The 17,231-nt window shown below is 61.3% G+C and overlaps 3 protein-coding genes across 3 annotated transcripts; all 3 read left to right on the forward strand.

The window, feature by feature from the left end:
* Positions 1-241: 241 nt before the first annotated feature.
* Positions 242-2,402, forward strand: LOC104681561 (mastin-like). Its single transcript, XM_030925452.1, has 5 exons — positions 242-413; positions 589-769; positions 921-1,195; positions 1,723-1,883; positions 1,985-2,402. Exons 1-5 carry the CDS (start codon positions 353-355, stop codon positions 2,153-2,155), a joined length of 849 nt encoding a protein of 282 aa, XP_030781312.1. The 5' UTR covers positions 242-352; the 3' UTR covers positions 2,156-2,402.
* A 7,671-nt stretch (positions 2,403-10,073) lies between these two features.
* Positions 10,074-10,475, forward strand: LOC115895221 (tryptase-like). The gene is made up of 2 exons (XM_030924915.1): positions 10,074-10,203; positions 10,295-10,475. The coding sequence occupies exons 1-2, from the start codon at positions 10,111-10,113 to the stop codon at positions 10,457-10,459; spliced, it is 258 nt and encodes an 85-aa protein (XP_030780775.1). The 5' UTR covers positions 10,074-10,110; the 3' UTR covers positions 10,460-10,475.
* A 3,904-nt stretch (positions 10,476-14,379) lies between these two features.
* On the forward strand, positions 14,380-17,231 carry LOC104681559 (putative serine protease 29). Its single transcript, XM_030924372.1, has 5 exons — positions 14,380-14,446; positions 14,610-14,790; positions 14,885-15,150; positions 16,827-16,990; positions 17,105-17,231. Exons 1-5 carry the CDS (start codon positions 14,380-14,382, stop codon positions 17,213-17,215), a joined length of 789 nt encoding a protein of 262 aa, XP_030780232.1. The 3' UTR covers positions 17,216-17,231.

Here is a 17,231-nt window from a genome sequence, read left to right on the forward strand (position 1 = left end):
AGAGACGGGGTTTCACCGTGTTAGCCAGGGTGGTCTCCATCTCCTGACCTCGTGATCCACCCACCTCAGCCTCCCAAAGTGCTGGGATGACAGGCGTGAGCCGCTGCGCCCGGCCAAGGGAGGAGATCTCTTTGAGCACATCTTAACCCCACGAAGTGGGACTGCCCAGCCTCCGCCCACTTCCTGTGATGGGAGGATAAAGGGGCCCTGAGCGAGATCGCCCCACGAGGGGTGTGTGTGGAGGCCCGTGTGGCAGGGAGCTGCTCCTGTCAGAGCTGAATCCCTCAGGTCAACCTGCATCCCCAGAAGCTGGTGTTTGGGGTCCCCCTCCCCGCTGCAGGCCTCCCCACAGATGCTGTGGCTGCTGCTCCTGACCCTCTCCTGCTTGGGGGGCTCCATGCCCGGGAACCCAGGCGAGTCCACCCCACCCAATGCCCCCTCTGCCCAGGACTCCCTCCCTGCCTTGGGCTCAGAGCGCCAGCCCTGCCGGGGGCGTGGGGACTGTCTGATTGCTGGTCTTTCCTGGTGCCCGTGAGCTCTGGGAAGACCCTTGTTCGGCCCCCTCACGCCCCTCCCTTGCCTCCCCAGAGCCCGGCGCGGGGCGTGAGCTGGTGGGCATCGTTGGGGGCTGCAACGTCTCGGCCAGGAGGTACCCCTGGCAGGTCAGCCTGAGGTTCTACAGCATGAAGAAGGGTCTGTGGAAGCACATCTGCGGGGGCTCCCTCATCCACCCAGAGTGGGTGCTGACCGCCGCCCACTGCCTTGGGCCGTGAGTGGAGCCTGCCGTCCCCTCGGCGGGTGGGAGTGGGGGTGGGGACGGGCAGGTGTCCTGTGTGCCGGGGGCCCCTCCCGGGATTCAGGGAAAGCCCCGGTCCTGAGCATCCAGCCTTACTCTGAGAGATGCCCGTTCCTCTCTCCAGGGAGGAGTTGGAGGCCTGTGAGTTTAGGGTGCAGGTCGGGCAGCTGAGGCTCTATGAGGATGACCAGCCGACGAAGGTGGTTGAGATCGTCCGTCACCCCCTGTACAATGAGAGCCTGTCTGCCCAGGGCGGTGCGGACATCGCCCTGCTGAAGCTGGAGGCCCCAGTGCCGCTGTCTGAGCTCGTCCACCCAGTCTTGCTCCCGCCTACCTCCCTGGACGTGCCCTCGGGGAAGACCTGCTGGGTGACCGGCTGGGGTGACATTACGGACAACCGTGGGTGTCAGCGAGGCTCTCTGGGGAGGACGAGGGGCTGGGTCTTGAGGAAAATCCCTCGCTCTGTGGCTTCTGGGACCCCCTTTGCAAGCCCAGGTTTTGGATGGGACGTTTCTGTGACAGATGTCAGGAATGGGGACTTGCTCTGGGCAGGCAGTTTTGGCCACCGCTCCAGACCCGGTGTTTCCCAGCTCCACTCTGCCAACGGCAGCTGAGGCCAGGCTCCTCCGCTGTGGACGGAGGGTTGCTCCGGGGTCCTGAGTCCTGCAGCTTTGCCCTTGCTTCCAAGAGGAGCCCTGTGTCCTGGTGCTGGGCTGGTGTCCAGACCCTCAGATGTCATGTGGTCAGATCCTGACTATAGTGGACTTTGGGAAACTGAGTCACTGGGTCAGGATTAATGGGTGGGGGCTCCCCTGTGCTCTCTGCTGAAGGTCGGGGAGGCCCCGCATTGGGTGGAGTGAGGTCTTTGTTTTAAGGAAGAGGCAGGGCCCCCCACGTCCAGGTTCAGCTCCATGTTCTCCCCACAGAGCCGCTGCCCCCACCCTACCACCTGCAGGAGGTGGACGTCCCTATCGTGGGGAACAGGGAATGTGAGCAGCAGTACCAGAATGAGTCCTCAGGCAGCGACGACAGGGTCATCCAAGATGACATGCTCTGTGCTGGGAGTGAGGGCCGGGACTCCTGCAAGGTGGGACCCGAGCCCCACCCTCCCTCCTCCGTCCCCCTGCCCACCAGCCCCGTCACTGTGGGTGCACGCAAGGGCTTTGCTGAGCATCTCTCTCTTCACAGGGCGACTCCGGGGGCCCCTTGGTGTGCAGGTGGAACTGCACCTGGGTCCAGGTGGGGGTGGTGAGCTGGGGCAAACTCTGCGGCCTTCGTGGCTACCCCGGCGTGTATGCCCGCGTGACGAGCTACATGTCCTGGATTCGCCAGTACGTCCCTCCGTTCCCCGGACCCTAGCTGGGGTGCAGTGGGGTCTGCATGATCCAGGAGGCCCCGTCTTCCTTGTGGACACTCCTGCTGCTCCCCAGTCCCAGCCTCACCCTCCCGCGGGTCTCTGCCCCGAGACCCTTCTGCTCCTCTCAGCCTCTCAAGGCTCTGTGTTTTCCTGGCGGCAGGAGGCTCAGGGAGCAGGGGAGGGGCCCTCAGAGATGAGTCGGGAGTGGGAACAGAATCCCCGAAATCCTAGACGGCTTCTTGTGACTTGACTCCATTAAACAGTGTGGAAACCGCTCCGGGTCTGCGGTGTGCGTCTGGACTGTGGGAACAGCTGGGGGTCACTGAGTGGGGTGGCCAGGCTTGGCTGCAGAGCCTGGGTCCTGGCACTCTCAGGCCAGGCAGGAGAAGAGGGATGGGCCCCAGGGCTGGGAGGGAACGGCTTCCTTTCTGCTGCACCCCCTCCCCCACTGCGCACAGGTCTGTCAGGGCCATTGACATTGGAGCGTCAGTCCCAGGCTGATGGACTTCCCCTTCCCTCCGCTTTCCAGAGCCACCTCCTCCTAGAATCCCCGGGCCCTGACCCACCACCAGGGTCTTCCTGGTCCCACAAGATGTGGCCCTGAGAGGAGCTGGCATGGTGCGGGGTCCTGGTGCCCATGGGGCCCGGTTCTTTCTCCCAATGCCCCAGGCCCCTCCCCCTAGACAGTGTTTCCAGCCAACTCTAGACGTTCTCCTCCTCTTCTGGCACAAAATCCTCTTTTTTGGATTTCAAATGTCCTAAGTCAAGACTCTCTGGTTTGTGTTCTGCAAAAGTGATCCCAGAGTCCCAAACCCAGACATGCTTCCTACAGGGGCTCTGTGGGCCCGCAGGTTCCCATGACAACCACAGCTTCCCTGGGAAGCAGGGGTCCCCTGGGCACCTCTGGATTTTCTGGCTGTGACACGTCCTGCTGGTCACCCTGGACACCTGGCCTGGGGCACAGGGAGATGCCTCTGAATGCCCAGAGCCTGCGATTCTTGGGGGGTGCTGGTGGAAGCAGAGGTCCCTGGGGGTGGCGGACAGCACAGTGGGGAGGGGTGGACAGCTCAGGGCCTCATCTGTAACCTGCCTGGTTTCTACCTGACTCCAGGCCCCACACTGGCCCCGCATCCCTCAGGAACCTCTGGGACAAATGACTTTCGTGGAAAGAGCCTGCTGTCTGTCCTGAATAGGCCGTGGGGTCCTGTCCCCCTGTCTTGAGCTGCATCGGCCTCATGCTGTGTGGGGTTGGTTGCGTCTCCTCGGCTCTGTGGTGATGCAGCATGGTGGCCGGTGCAGTTGATGACGCTCTGATTAATCTCTGTTTGAACCCAGAGCTCAGAAGCGGGTGCTGGGGCTGCTGAGCCGGCAGAGCAAGGGTGTCCAGAAAGGCGGGGGGGGGGGGCCACATCAGGGCCACAGAGCCACTCCCTCCCCGCTCACCGTCTGTGCGCGGCCTGCGGGAGGTCAGCCCCACAGAGCTGGCGTTCCCTGCAGGCATCCTGGGCTGCCCTTCTGTGTAGGCCCCAGAATCTCGGGCAGAGCTCAGCTTAGGGGGACCTGCCCCAATACTTCGGTCCCTCCCATCGGTGCCAAATGTCACTTCGGGAGCCACGCGGCAGTTCAAAATCTGAAGGCTTGAGAGCTGATCTCCCTCCCGTGTCGTGGATAAATCTTGGTGACCAGCTGGTGCTTCTGCCCAGAGTCAGCTCCCGGGGGCTCTCAGGCCATTTCCTCCCCAGCCCCACACCCCATTCCTGGCAGATGCAGTGGGAAGAGGTGGGTCGTGGAGGGGTGCACAGGCACCCCCCCCAGACCCCGGGCATGGGAGAAAGGGAGCCCCTTCCTCACTCCTGGAGACCCCTCAGCTCAGACCCCTGCTCTGGTCTGAAGATTTGTGGATCCCCCAGATTCAGATGTTGAAGCCCTGACCCCCAGTGCGATGGGATCGGGAGGGGGTGCTTTGGAAGGTAAACAGGGCATTCGTGCCCTTAAAGAAGGGACCCCAGAGAACTCACTCATCCCTCCCAGCCTGGAGGACCCAGAGAGAAGGCACTGTTTACAAACCAGGAGGTGGCCGGGCGCGGTGGCTCAAGCCTGTAATCCCAGCACTTTGGGAGGCCGAGACGGGCGGATGACGAGGTCGGGAGATCGAGACCATCCTGGCTAACACGGTGAAACCCCGTCTCTACTAAAAAATACAAAAAACTAGCCAGGTGAGGTGGCAGGCGCCTGTAGTCCCAGCTACTCGGGAGGCTGAGGCAGGAGAATGGCGGAAACCCGGGAAGCAGAGCTTGCAGTGAGCTGAGATCCGGCCACTGCACTCCAGCCTGGGCGACAGAGCGAGACTCCGTCTTAAAAAAATAAATATAAATAAATAAATAAATAAATAAATAAATAAATAAATAAACCAGGAGGTGGGTCCTCCCCAGACCTCGGACCTCCATCCGCCGGGGTCACTGGGAATGAACCCCCGCTGTGCGTAAACCGCCGGGCTGTGGCCTGTTGCAGCCGCCGGCAGAGTCCCTCCGGGCACGGGTGACCCAGGCCTCCTCACAGGCCAGGTGAGGTGTCTCCAGGAGGTCTTTGCTGACACAAAGGCCTGCGGCTGAGCCGGCTTCCTGAGGCGGGGGAGGGCACCAAGCAGGGGAAGAGCCCAAAATTCTCCTGCCCACTGAGAGAGAGGAGCCGGGCACCGCGGCCACAGGTCGAGAGAACAGGGCGATCTGTACAGGTGGAGGGAAGGTTCGTGGGGCCCGGGGCAGGGGTGACAGGGATGGGAAGCGACAGCGACCAGAAGACCAGAAGAGTGTGGGCTTTTCAGGGCGATAAAAACGTCGCACAATTGGGAATGGCGACAGCCGCGTGCCTCTGAATGTGTGGAAATCGATGGAGTTGCACCCTTTACATGGGTGAATTGTAGGTTTTTGTGAACTCAATCTCAATAACTCTGTTAAAAAAAAAAACCCAGATAAATATGAAAAACTAAAAACAGGCCGGGCACAGGGGCTCACACCTGTCATCCCAGCACTCAGGGAGGCTGAGGCGGGCGGATCACCTGAAGTCGGGAGTTCGAGACCAGCCTGGCCCACATGGAAAATCCCCGTCTCTACTAAAAATACAAAATTAGCTGGGCATGGTGGCCCGTGCCTGTAGTCCCAGCTACTCAGGAGGCTGAGGCAGGAGAATGGCTTGAACCCGGGAGGCGGAAGTTGCAGTGAACCGAGATCACGCTATTGCACTCCAGCCTGGGCGACAAGAGCAAAACTCCGTCTCAAAAAAATAAAATGAAAATAAAAAGTCTTCATTTCCCCAATTCTTTCACAACTGCAAAACCACAACATGAGTCCCTTGAGGGGTCTCCTCATCATATGGCCCCACACGGCCCCAGCCTTCCAGGCACCCCTCCCTGCACGTCGGGCACCACCAGGGCCCTGTCCTCCCGAGGCAGGGTCTGCAGCAGGACCACCCTGGGCGTGTGTGGTTATTGGAGTGTGGGGAGTCCCTCTGCGGGGTCTTGGCAGGAGTGGTCTCTCTCTCTTCAGGCGGTCACTGGTTTGGGTGGGGCCCAGCAGCAGCGGGACAGGGCTCACAGGTGGTGGCCAGGACACTGGCGCCCACCGGTGTCCTCCACTCTGGTCCCTCGCCTCCCAGGTTCCGTGCTGATTGGAGGCCTCTCCCAGGAACAGGGACCTCCTTCGAGTCATGGTGACAGTCTCTTCTTTTTTTTGAGACGGAGTTTTGCTCTGTCACCAGATTGGAGCGCAGTGGTGTGATCTCAGCTCACTGCAACCTCCGTCCCCCAGGTTCAAGTGATTCTCCTGCCTCAGCCTCCCAAGCAGCTGGGATTACAGGCACGCACCACCACGCCTGGCTCATTTTTGTATTTTTAGTAGAGACAAAGTTTTACTGTATGGGCCAGGCGGTCTCAAACTCCTGACCTCGGCTGATCCCCCGGCCTCGGCCTCCCAAAGTGCTGGGATCACAGGCGTGAGCCACCGCACCCAGCCGACAGTCCTTTCTTGTTTCCTCTCCGGCTGGGAGAGGCCGAGGTGGAGCGCCCCCACCTCAGAGATCTCACCAGTCCTGGCGCTTCGGCTCTGGGGGCTGACTGCTGAGGACGCCGGGGAAGCTTCTCCTCCAGGGCCCACGGACATCCGGGGGCTCAGAAACAGGCAGGAAGAGGGTGGGACGCCCTGTCCCCTCCCAGTCCTGTCTGCCCCTTGGCTGCCTCCGCCTCCCACTCAGCCTGCCGGGAGCTCTCCCAGGTGGGTGGGAACTGGGGGCTCTGTGCCAGGCCCACCGGAGGAGGCAGCGGCCCATGCCCGGACCCCACCTACCAGGGAGGGCGTGGACTGTGAACCCCCGGGCTGGAGCCCAGACCAGGCCCTGGCTGTGCTGGGGTGGCTCCTGCAGGGAGAGGCCTTTCCTGAGCGGCCTGGCCCAGCCCGGGCATCTCCCGCAGCATTGAGCACTCCTTGAAACTCCCCATTCAGTGCCAAAGCCACCACCTCCACCGGGGGCCTTCCCCGGGGCCTGGTGCAGATCCTGGCTGAGATGTTGATGGGCTGACTTGAAAGGAGGGAAGCCCCGGCCGGGCGTGGTGGCTCAAGCCTGTAATCCCAGCACTTTGGGAGGCCGAGACGGGCGGATCACGAGGTCAGGAGATCAAGACCATCCTGGCTAACCCGGTGAAACTCCGGTGAAACTCCGTCTCTACTAAAAAATACAAAAAAAAAAAAAACTAGCCGGGCGAGGTGGCGGGCGCCTGCAGTCCCAGCTACTCGGGAGGCTGAGGCAGAGGCAGAGGCAGGAGAATGGCGTGAACCCAGGAGGCGGAGCTTGCAGTGAGCTGAGATCCAGCCACTGCACTACAGCCCGGGCAGCAGAGCGAGACTCCGTCTCAAAAAAAAAAAAAAAAAAAAAAAAAAAAAAAAAAAAAGGAGGGAATCCCCGTCCATAGGCGGCACAGGCCCCGCCCACTTTCTATGCTGAGACGATAAAGGCGGCTCCGAGGCGCCCAGAGGCAGAGACACCACGATCGTGAGGGCCACATTCCTCTCGAGTCCTCCCAGACCCGGGATCCCCAGCTTTGCTCACCCAGCCCTGCCCTCCCCCTAACTCTGCAGATGCTGTGGCTGCAGTTCCTGACCCTGCCTCGCTTGGGGGGCTCCGTGCCTGTGTTCCCAGGTGAGTCCTTATCCAATGCTCCCACTGTCCTGGGACCCGCCCCCAACCCCAGGCCTGTGCTGGCTCCGGTGGGGCGGGTGCTGAGCACCCCCTGGAAGCCGCTGGCTCATCCTGGGCTCTGGGGAACTGTGTGTGGGAGGCCATGCTGGCCCCGGGCAGGGCACCTGGGCCTCTTACAGCCCCTCTCGCCGCGTCCCCAGATCTCAGCCCAGGGACTGAGTGGGTGCACGTCATAGGGGGCCACAGTGCCCCTCCCGGGAAGTGGCCGTGGCAGGTCAGCCTCAGGACCTTCAATAAGGAGCAGGACCAGTGGGGGCACAGCTGCGGGGGCTCCCTCATCCACCCCCAGTGGGTGCTGACCGCGGCCCACTGCGTGGCACTATGAGTGGCTCACCCAAAGGCCTGTGGTGGGAGATGCGGGTGGGAGGAAGCCGAGGGGCCCTGCAGTGTGGCGGGACGGTGTCCTGGGGCAGGAGGCGGCTCAGGTTCCGCGTGGTATTGAGCCCTTGAACGTTATTTCTGCTGCACTGGGGGCCGGGGCCCCCTACCCTGAGAAGCAGCTGGTCTCTCCCAGGTCCGCATGGAAGCCACAGACATACAGAGTCCAAACTGGGCAAATGACGCTCTATTGCCATGACCAGCTGACGAAGGTGGCCCAGATCATCCTGCACCCCAAGTTCAACATGAGCCTGTCGGCCTGGGGGACGCAGACATCGCCCTACTGAAGCTGGAGACCCCCGTGACGCTGTCTGATCTCGTCCACCCGGTCTCCCTGGCCCCCGACTCACTAACACTCCTCCCGGGAAGAAGTGCTGGGTGACCGGCTGGGGGACCCTTGGTAAGATCAGGGAGGGGGGCGGGGAAGGACTGGGCAGAACTCAGGCGGGGTGCATGGCGACGGCAGGGATGTGCCTAGGCCACAGGTGGGCTCCAGGCCTCCCCACCAGGAGGCATCTTTAGCTCTTATTTAAGCCTTGGAGACAGACAGCTGCAGGAGCTGCACACCATTTCTCGGTTTGCAATTGCCTTTTTTTTTTTTGAGACGGAGTCTTGCTCTGTCCCCAAGGCTGGAGGGCAGTGGTGCAATCTCGGCTCACTGCAACCTCTGCCTCCTGGGTTCAAGCGATTCTTCTGCCTCAGCCTCCCAAGTAGCTGGGACCACAGGTGTGCACCACCACGCCTAATTTTTTGTATTTTTAGTGGAGACGGGGTTTTGCCATGTTGGCCAGGCTGGTCTCGAACTCCTGACCTCAGGTGATCCACCTGCCTTGGCCTCCCAAAGTGCTGGGATGATAGACATGAGCCACTCTGCCTGGCCTCGGTTTGCAGTTGTCAAAGCGAGTGATGCATCTGGATGGCAGGACTCCCAGGGGCTGGCCAAGGATTCGTACCCAGGGCTGTGACCTTTAGCCCATGGCTCTCTGGCCTCGCAGCCCAGGCACGGTCTGTGTTTGTACTTTTCCGATGGAAGATCCTAGTGGGACAGTGGGCTCCTGTTTCACTTCCTGGCCCTGTGCTCTCGGGCTGTTCATCTCTAGATTCCGTGCTTGTTCTAAGAACTCCCTTTGTCCACATGCCCGGCGTTGAGGTGGGGAAACAGGCTGGGAAGGGGGAAGGATGTGCCCAGGGTGGCAGAACCACGCTGTGCTTCTCAGAGAGGCTCCCCTCAGCCTTGGCTCCCGGGCCTGCTGTTGACGACCTGGCCTTTGTCATTGGCTGCTCGTGGTTCCGACCCTGGTAACTGCAGGGGAATCGTGTGCTGGACTCGGCCCCTCGGTCCCCCTGAAGAGCCGGCGTTCTGAGCGTTTTCCTCTGGGACTTACCTATGATGACAACTTCACGATGTGGTTTCTCTTCCCAAAAACCCTCTTTATGGCGGTTGTCAAAGACAGGCCACTGCACCTCGCTGCTCCCCGGAATCACAAGACCCCACCACAGCCGGTTCCGGCTTATTCTCTCAAAGCCATCTGGCAGCCAGATGCACTGGTTCACACTCATAATCCCAGCGCTTTGGGAGGTCCAGACAGGAGGATGACTTGAGCTGAGGAGTTCCAGACCAGCCTGAGCAACATAGCAAGACCCTGTTTCTAAGGGGGAGGGGGAGAAGAGCAGGGCATAGCGGGAGCGCCTGTATTCCTAGTGACTGGGGAGGCTGAGGTGGGAGGATCGCTTAAGCCCAGGTGGTCAAGGCTACAGAGAGCTGTGATCACGCCACTGCACTCCAGCCTGGGCAAGAGCAAGATCCTGCCTCAAAAAAAAAAAAAAAAAAAAAAAAGGTCTGGGTTTGAGGCTCCCTTCCAGGAGCACTTCCTGGCTGCAGGTGCCTCACTGGCTGTCTCCAGGTCCAGAATGTTGCAACTTTTCTTCTTGACTGGTAATAAAGTTGCGAGATCTTCCAAAAGCCAGAAGGGGCAGCTCTCAGGGTGACTCACAGCTTCAGTGTGGCTGTTGCTTATTTTCTAGATGGCTTTTTCTCTTATTTGTTGGCGCTCTGGTCTTTAATTTTGGGAAAGTCATGTTCTATAGCACCGAAGCCCTGCGATTCCCTCCCAGCCTCCGTTGGAGCCTGAGTGTGTTGTTTCTGCTGAGCAGGAACCTGAGCCCAAAAGGGGCTGCCAGGCCCAGGTTCCCTGGCAGATGGATGGAGGGCCCGAGCCCCCCAGGACCAGCCATGCTCACCCAGTCCCTCCCCACAGCGCCACTGCCCCCAGCCCCCCACCTGAAGGAGGCCGAGGTCCCCATCGTGAGGACCCGAGCTTGCGAGAGCATGTATCACAAAGGCCCCGTTGTCCATGGCCAGGGCACCGCCATCAAGGCTGACAAGCTGTGTGCAGGGAGGAAGGGGAAGGGCTCCTGCCAGGTGAGACCCCGGCCCCGCCCTCTGCCTTCGGTGTCGGCCGTGGAGCTGCCTTGCCGTGGGGCCGTCTCCTGACTGTGTCCTCCCCATACAGGGCGATGCTGGGGGCCCCCTGGTCTGTTACTGGGTGGACACCTGGCTCCAGGTTGGCGTGCTGAGCTGGGGTGTGGCCTCCAGGCATGGGGACTACCCCGGTGTCTACACCCGAGTGATGACCTATTCCTCCTGGGTCTGCCAGCACATCCTGCTGGAGCGTTGAGGAGGCTTTAAGAGCTGGGGAGCCGACCTGCCCTCCTGCCATCCCTGCCGGGCCTCCCCTCTGCTCCCCTTCCCGCCTCCAGACCCTGTTCCTGTCCACCCCGCCTTGACCCCGAAGTACCCCGTCCTTCCCTGACCTGGGGGTGAGGACACAGCAGCAGGGAGGCTCAGAAGCTGGTGTCCCGTGGATGTGGGGGAGGGGAGGACGCACCCAGGGACCTTGCCTCCTGCCTGGGTCTGCCATGCTATTAAACTGTGTGAACAGCAGCCTCCGTGTCTCTGATTCTCTGATGTGTCCTGGGCTGTGGTGGGACTTCCTGGTCCACATCCCAAGGTTCTGGAGGGCTCGTGGCCAACCTGGAGGGACCGCACCTTCAGGACAGGTTGGGGGCCCACGGGGAGGGTGTGTAGTTCCTGCCCCATTCTGGGAGGGCTCCGTTTCCCAGAGGCGGTGCCTGGGCTCCTTGAGCAGCTCAGCCTTCCCTGCAGGTTCCCACAGCCCAGGGATGAACTACCTGTTCTCTCCCCAACACCCATCCCTGGTTGGGACATTCCCCTCATTCCCCCAAATCTGTGATATCAAACCCAACCTCGCTGCACCCCAGTTCCGACATGGAGCCGCACTGCGGGGCCAGCAGCCTGAGCCTGCTGCCTCGGCCGGGTCTCCTCCTTGGACCTCCCGGAGTCTCAAGGTCAGCTGAGGACACAGCCTCCCTGAACTGTGGGGTCTCTGAGGAGCTGGCTGCCCTGGAATTTAGGGGACCTCAGCTCTGCCCCTGAGCAGCTACTCTCTCACCCCTCCTCTCCAGGTAGAGGAGCTGCTGTGGGTGTGGGTCCCCATGATCGCCCTTAAGACCCCGAACAGGACACAGTGGCCCCATCACAGTCACAGTCATAGTCATAGTCACAGTCACAGTCACAGTCACAGCCACAGCCATAGCCATAGCCACAGCCACAGCCACAGCCACAGCCTGGGCACCACTGGTGAGCTGTGGCCACTCCCACTTATCTGGGACCAACACTGTCCATCCCCAACTCTGGGGGAGACGGGAGCACCCCACCACGTGGGCTTCCTGGAGCCACAGGGAGGCCCTGCCTCCGCCCTGCTGAGCCCCTCCTGCTCCCTGGGCCCCTCCAAAGCAGGGGATCCACTCCCCTCCCAGGATCTCCTCCACGATAGGAGCCTGAGGACAGCTTCCTTGGGGGTCTCTCTGCACCCCCTCCTGGCCCCACCAGGATTCTGGATTCTTCCCAGAGCCCAGGCTTCCTGGGACCCCAGGGGGCCTGCATGGGCCACAGGGCCCTTGACCCTGAGTGGACCTGAACGTCCCCAGACTGGGCATCAGATCGGCTTTCTGTTATCAGGGGTCTGCGGGGAAACGGCTGAGAAAGTTCAGTGAAGAAACGCCGGGAAAACACCGTGGCACCTTCTCTCCAGCTCTGGGTGGTTGGCTGCCTCGTCAGCTCCCCTGCTGGCGCCCAGGCTGGGGCAGGATAGCCTCGCCCTGAGATGGATGGCGCAGGGGGGGCCGAGAGTGGCTGCCTCCGCCCCCGGGCCTCAGCAGGAGGGTCCCCCTGGGTGCCTGACGCTCTCAGGCTTGCCGCCCTGCCGTGGCTGTGATCATCAGATGCGATCGTCTGTCCATCCGCCTGACAGGCAAGGGGCTGGGGGACCTCTGACCTCCTCACCTCTGGCAGAGGAACTTCTGGCTTTTAGTGCCAACTGCCCACCCCAACTACACGCACCTCCAACTTGGGAAGCCCGAGGTGTGCTGCAGGAGTGGGGGCACACAGAGACTGGGGAGGGGCTTCAGGCTTAAGACTGGAGAAAGGGGCCGGGCGCGGTGGCTCAAGCCTGTAATCCCAGCACTTTGGGAGGCCGAGACGGGCGGATCACGAGGTCAGGAGATCGAGACCATCCTGGCTAACACCGTGAAACCCCGTCTCTACTAAAAACTACTAAAAACTACAAAAAACTAGCCGGGTGAGGTGGCAGGCGCCTGTAGTCCCAGCTACTCGGGAGGCTGAGGCACGAGAATGGCGTAAACCCCGGAGGCGGAGCTTGCAGTGAGCTAAGATCCGGCCACTGCACTCCAGCCTGGAACAGAGCTAGACTCTGTCTCAAAAAAAAAAAAAAAAAAAAAAAGACTGGAGAAAGAGATTTAGGAAGAAGTTGAGGAGCAGGTAGGGGCCCAGGCCAGAGAGGGAGGGAGGAGTAGGGACCGTGGGGCCTCAAGGAGCATGGGGGTCAGGCTCCCTACACTCTGGGCAGGATGTGAGGCCCCTTTCATTAGCTCTGACTGGGGTCCCAGCACCCGCTGGGGGAGGGAGGGGCATGGAGCCGCCAGGCCTTTCTCACGGTGCCTGTGACCTCTTGGTGGCGGGGTCCCAGAGGAGGAGCAGCTTTCACCGAGGCTGGGGACAGATGGCCCGGGCTGCAGGATGTGGGGCACCCCGAGTCCTCCAACACTGGACAGCCTCATCCCACTCTTCTCCCGGGTCCTCCCTCCCTCTTCCCTATCTCTCTCCTCTCCGTCCCTTCCCTCCCTGCCTTTCCGGCGGCCTCTGTGGTTGCTGGTCCTGGCTCTGTCCTCGAAGCCCCGTGCCCCCTGGGAGAACCACGGCTCTAGTGAGGCGCCGCCACACCTCCAGAGCTCTTGCCCGAGACCCAGGGTGCAGCCGTGGCACGTCCAAGGCAGCATTTCTGCCCCTGGGCCCCTCCGGTCAGCACTGCATGGGTGTCTCTCCTGTCTCTGGGGCATAGTGCTCCGCTGGTCCCAGCTCTTTGGGAGAGCTGAGTGGGAGGATTGCTTGAGCCCAGGAAGTGGAGGCTGCAGTGGGCTGTATTCATGCCACTACACTCCAGCCTGGGCGACAGAGCCAGAACCTGACTCATTTGTGTCCCGAAGGCCTCTCTGAGGACAGAGGACCTCACCCCAACCACACCCACCATGGAGGTGTCTCCACATGCAGACCCCAAGGTGAGTCGGCTGGAGGACATCTGGCCAGAGTGGGCTTGGCCAGTTGTGGTAGGCACCGTCACAGTGGGCACCTTCCTTGGACAGTCTGCTGGGCCAGTGGCCCCTACCCTGGGAGCGAGCCGCACCTCCACATGGGGCCACCCCTCGCCTTCATGGGGTGCTGCAGTACATGAACTGCTGGAAACTGTCCTGGGGACCTCATGGTGGGAGGCAGAGGCTTGCTGCTGCCTCGGGCTCCTTCCTGAGCTCCAGATCTGAGTTTTTTCCAAGGACCTGGCCCTCCGAACCAGCTGTGTGATGCTGTGGCGTCCTCTTGGAGGAACAGGCAGACTGGAGGGCCTCAGCATCGCCCCAGCCACACTCTGCCCTCACCCTCTCCTCTTACTCCTGTCCTGCCAGCCCAGGCTGCGGGGCGGGTGGAGACTCGGAGTGTGGCTGGGAGACAGAGAGGAGGAGGGGGTGAAGAGATACCTCCTGGACCTGAGGCCACCGCAGGGCCCCACCCTCCTGCTGCCCTCCTCCTGTGGCTGACGATAAAGAGGCTCCGAGGGGCCGGGGAAGAGAGCTGCTGAGTCCCGGCATGGTAAGGGCGCCGTCCCCTCCCCGATGCCTGCAGGCAGTTCCACGCCCCCAGGCCACACCCCATGCCCTCTCCCCTGATCCCAGGTCTGAGCCCCCAGCCTGCACCCCACACCCTCTCCCCTGACCCCGCGTCTGAATCCCCAGCCTGTACCCCACGCACTCCACCCCTGACCCTGGGTCTGAGTGCCCAGCCCATACCCCACACCCTCCACCCCCGATCCCAGGTCTGAGTCCCCAGCCCACACCCCACACCCTCCACCCCTGACCCTGAGTCTGAGCCCCCAGCCCCTACCCCACACCCATTCCCTTGACCCCGGGTCTGAGCCCCCAGCCCACACCCCACGCCCTCTCCCCTCAGATGCTGCTGCTGCTGCTGCTGTTTCTGGCCATCTCCTCCCTGGGGAGCTGCAGCACAGGGAGCCTAGGTGAGTCTCGACCCCACACAGCCCTCCCTTCCCAGGGGCTCTGCCACCCCTGTCCCCAGGATCCAGGGCACACGTGCACGGACCGGCTTCTCCCGAGGGCAGGCGCAGGGTGAGGCTTGGGTGGCAGAGGCCGGGTTCCCTGACCTCCTCCCGGTGCTCCCAGTGCCCGTCCCCGAGAATGACCTGGTGGGCATCGTGGGGGGCCACAACGCCCCCCAGGGGAAGTGGCCGTGGCAGGTCAGCCTGAGGATCTACAGCTACCACTGGGCCTCCTGGGTGCACATCTGCGGGGGCTCCCTCATCCACCCCCAGTGGGTGCTGACTGCCGCCCACTGCATTTTCCGGTGAGTCCCGGGTCGGGGACCCCAGTGAGGGGAGGTGGGAGTGGGGCTGCCGCAGACCAGGCCCCCTGAGCAGCCTGGGTGCGTCCTCCCCCAGGAAGGACACTGACCCGTCCACCTACCGGATCCACGCCGGGGACGTGTATCTGTACGGGGGCCGGGGACTGCTGAACGTCAGCCGGATCATCGTCCACCCCAACTACTCTGTCTTCTTCCTGGGGGCAGACATCGCCCTGCTGAAGCTGGCCGCCGGTGTGAGAAAAACAAACACTCCCGCGCCGGTGGCCCTGCCGTGGCAGTCTCTGGAGTTCACTGACAGTGACAACTGCTGGACCACAGGCTGGGGCAAGGTCAGCTTGTTCGGTGAGAACCAGAGGGACGCGGGGCGGGCACACGTGGGGCGGGCACACGTGGGGGTCCTGGGAGGCTCATGAAAGACTAGCCCTTGGTTTGCACATTCTGGGGTCTCTCTTGCTAGGGTTGGGGTGCAGGGTTCAGGTGAGCTGCCCTAGGGATACAAGCTCATACAACAGAGGGAGGAAAGAATAATGCGCCTTTGGAGTGGGTGGGAGGCAGCGACCGTGCTGTGCGTGTGTGTATAGAACACGTATTTTATGCATATTCTCATTGCAAGACATTTTCTTCATTTTGTGGAAAAGAAAATGGGTTCAAAGAGGGCACGAATTTACCCATCTGTCCATCCCTCCAATGAAGGTTTCAGAGACCCTGAGGCTTTCTTCCTTTCCTGCTTCGGTCCTCTGTTCTTTGAAAGGCAATACCTGGTGCTGTTCTAGAGCGCATAGGTCCCGCCTCCCTTCGCTAGAGTGCGCGCGTGGGTCCCGCCTCCCTTCGCTAGAACGCGCACATAGGTCCCGCCTTCCTTTTCTAGAGTGCGCGCATGGGTCCCGCCTCCCTTCCCTAGAGTGTGCGGGGTAGGTTCCACCTCCCTTTTCTAGAGTGCACGCGTGGGTCCCGCCTCCCTTTTCTGGAGTGTGCGCGTGGGTCCTGCCTCCCTTTTCTGGAGTATGCGCGTGGGTCCCGCCTCCCTTTGCTAGAATATGTGTGTAGGGTCCCATCTCCCTTTTCTCCCAATTTAAGAGGTATTGGTGGATGGGGGTGGTAGGGTGGCGGGGGGTGGGAGTGGGCGCGGTGACTCCGGTCTGTAATCTCAGCACTTTGGGAGGCCAAGGTAGGAGGATCACTTGAGCCTAGGAGTTCAAGACCAGCCTGGATAACACAGGGAGACCTCATCTTTACAAAGAATTAAGAAAAGTATATATTGGCCGGGCGCAGTGGCTCACGCCTGCAATCCCAGCACTTTGGGAGGCCAAGGTAGGAGGATCACTTGAGCCTAGGAGTTCAAGACCAGCCTGGATAACACAGGGAGACCTCATCTTTACAAAGAATTAAGAAAAGTATATATTGGCCGGGCGCAGTGGCTCACGCCTGCAATCCCAGCACTTTGGGAGGCCGAGGCAGGTGGATCACCTGAGGTCAGGAGTTTGAGACCAGCCTGGCCAACATGGTGAAACCCTGACTCTACTAAAAACACAAAAATTAGCCAGCCATGGTCGTGGGCACCTGTAATCCCAGCTACTCAGGAGGCTGAGGCAGGAGAATCGCTTGAGCCTGGGAGGCAAAGATTGCCGTGAGCTGAGATTGCGCCACTGCACTCCAGCCTAGGTGACAGGGCGAGCCTCCATCTTAAAAAAAAAAAAAAAAGATCAGCGGGGCATGGTGGTACATGCTTGTGGTCCCAGCTACTTGGAAGGCTGAGGCTGGAGGATCGCTTGAGCGTTGCTGGAGCCTGGGAGGCGGAGGCTGCAAGGAGCTATGATTATGCCACTGTACTCCACTCTGGCATTTCCATTCTGAGTTCTTGCAGCTTTAGAAGTTCTCCCCTTTGACTACACCTTAGGCCGTGTAGGCTGAGCATCCCAGGTCCTGAGCTGAGGCTCAGGGTGGGGAGGGGTCCTGCCATGGTGCTGGTTGGGGGCCCTTCCTGAGCTGCTCCTGACACCCAAGGTTGGTTTCCGCAGATACGCTGCCGCCTCCTTACCGCCTGCAGCAGGTGAAGGTCCCCGCACTGGGCAACGCAGACTGTGAGCAGCAGATCCACGATGCTTTTCCTGGTGCTGGAGACAGAAAGTTCATCCAGGACGACATGATCTGTGCCGGCCGCCCGGACCGCCGCACCTGGAAGGTGAGACCTGGCGCCTCTCTCCTGCCATCTCTTTTCCTGTCTGCGGTTCTGAGGCTGGACCGGGATGAGCAGGGTCCTGGGTCTCTGGTCAAGCTGGGCCTTCCTTCTCCACAGGGTGACTCAGGCGGCCCCCTGGTCTGCAAGAAGAAAGGTACCTGGCTCCAGGCGGGAGTGGTGAGCTGGGGATTTTACAGTCATCGGTCCAGCATTGGCGTCTACACATGAGTCCAGACCTACGTGC

This window comes from Rhinopithecus roxellana, chromosome 20, assembly GCF_007565055.1.
Source record: "Rhinopithecus roxellana isolate Shanxi Qingling chromosome 20, ASM756505v1, whole genome shotgun sequence".
Classification (NCBI taxonomy): domain Eukaryota; kingdom Metazoa; phylum Chordata; class Mammalia; order Primates; family Cercopithecidae; genus Rhinopithecus; species Rhinopithecus roxellana.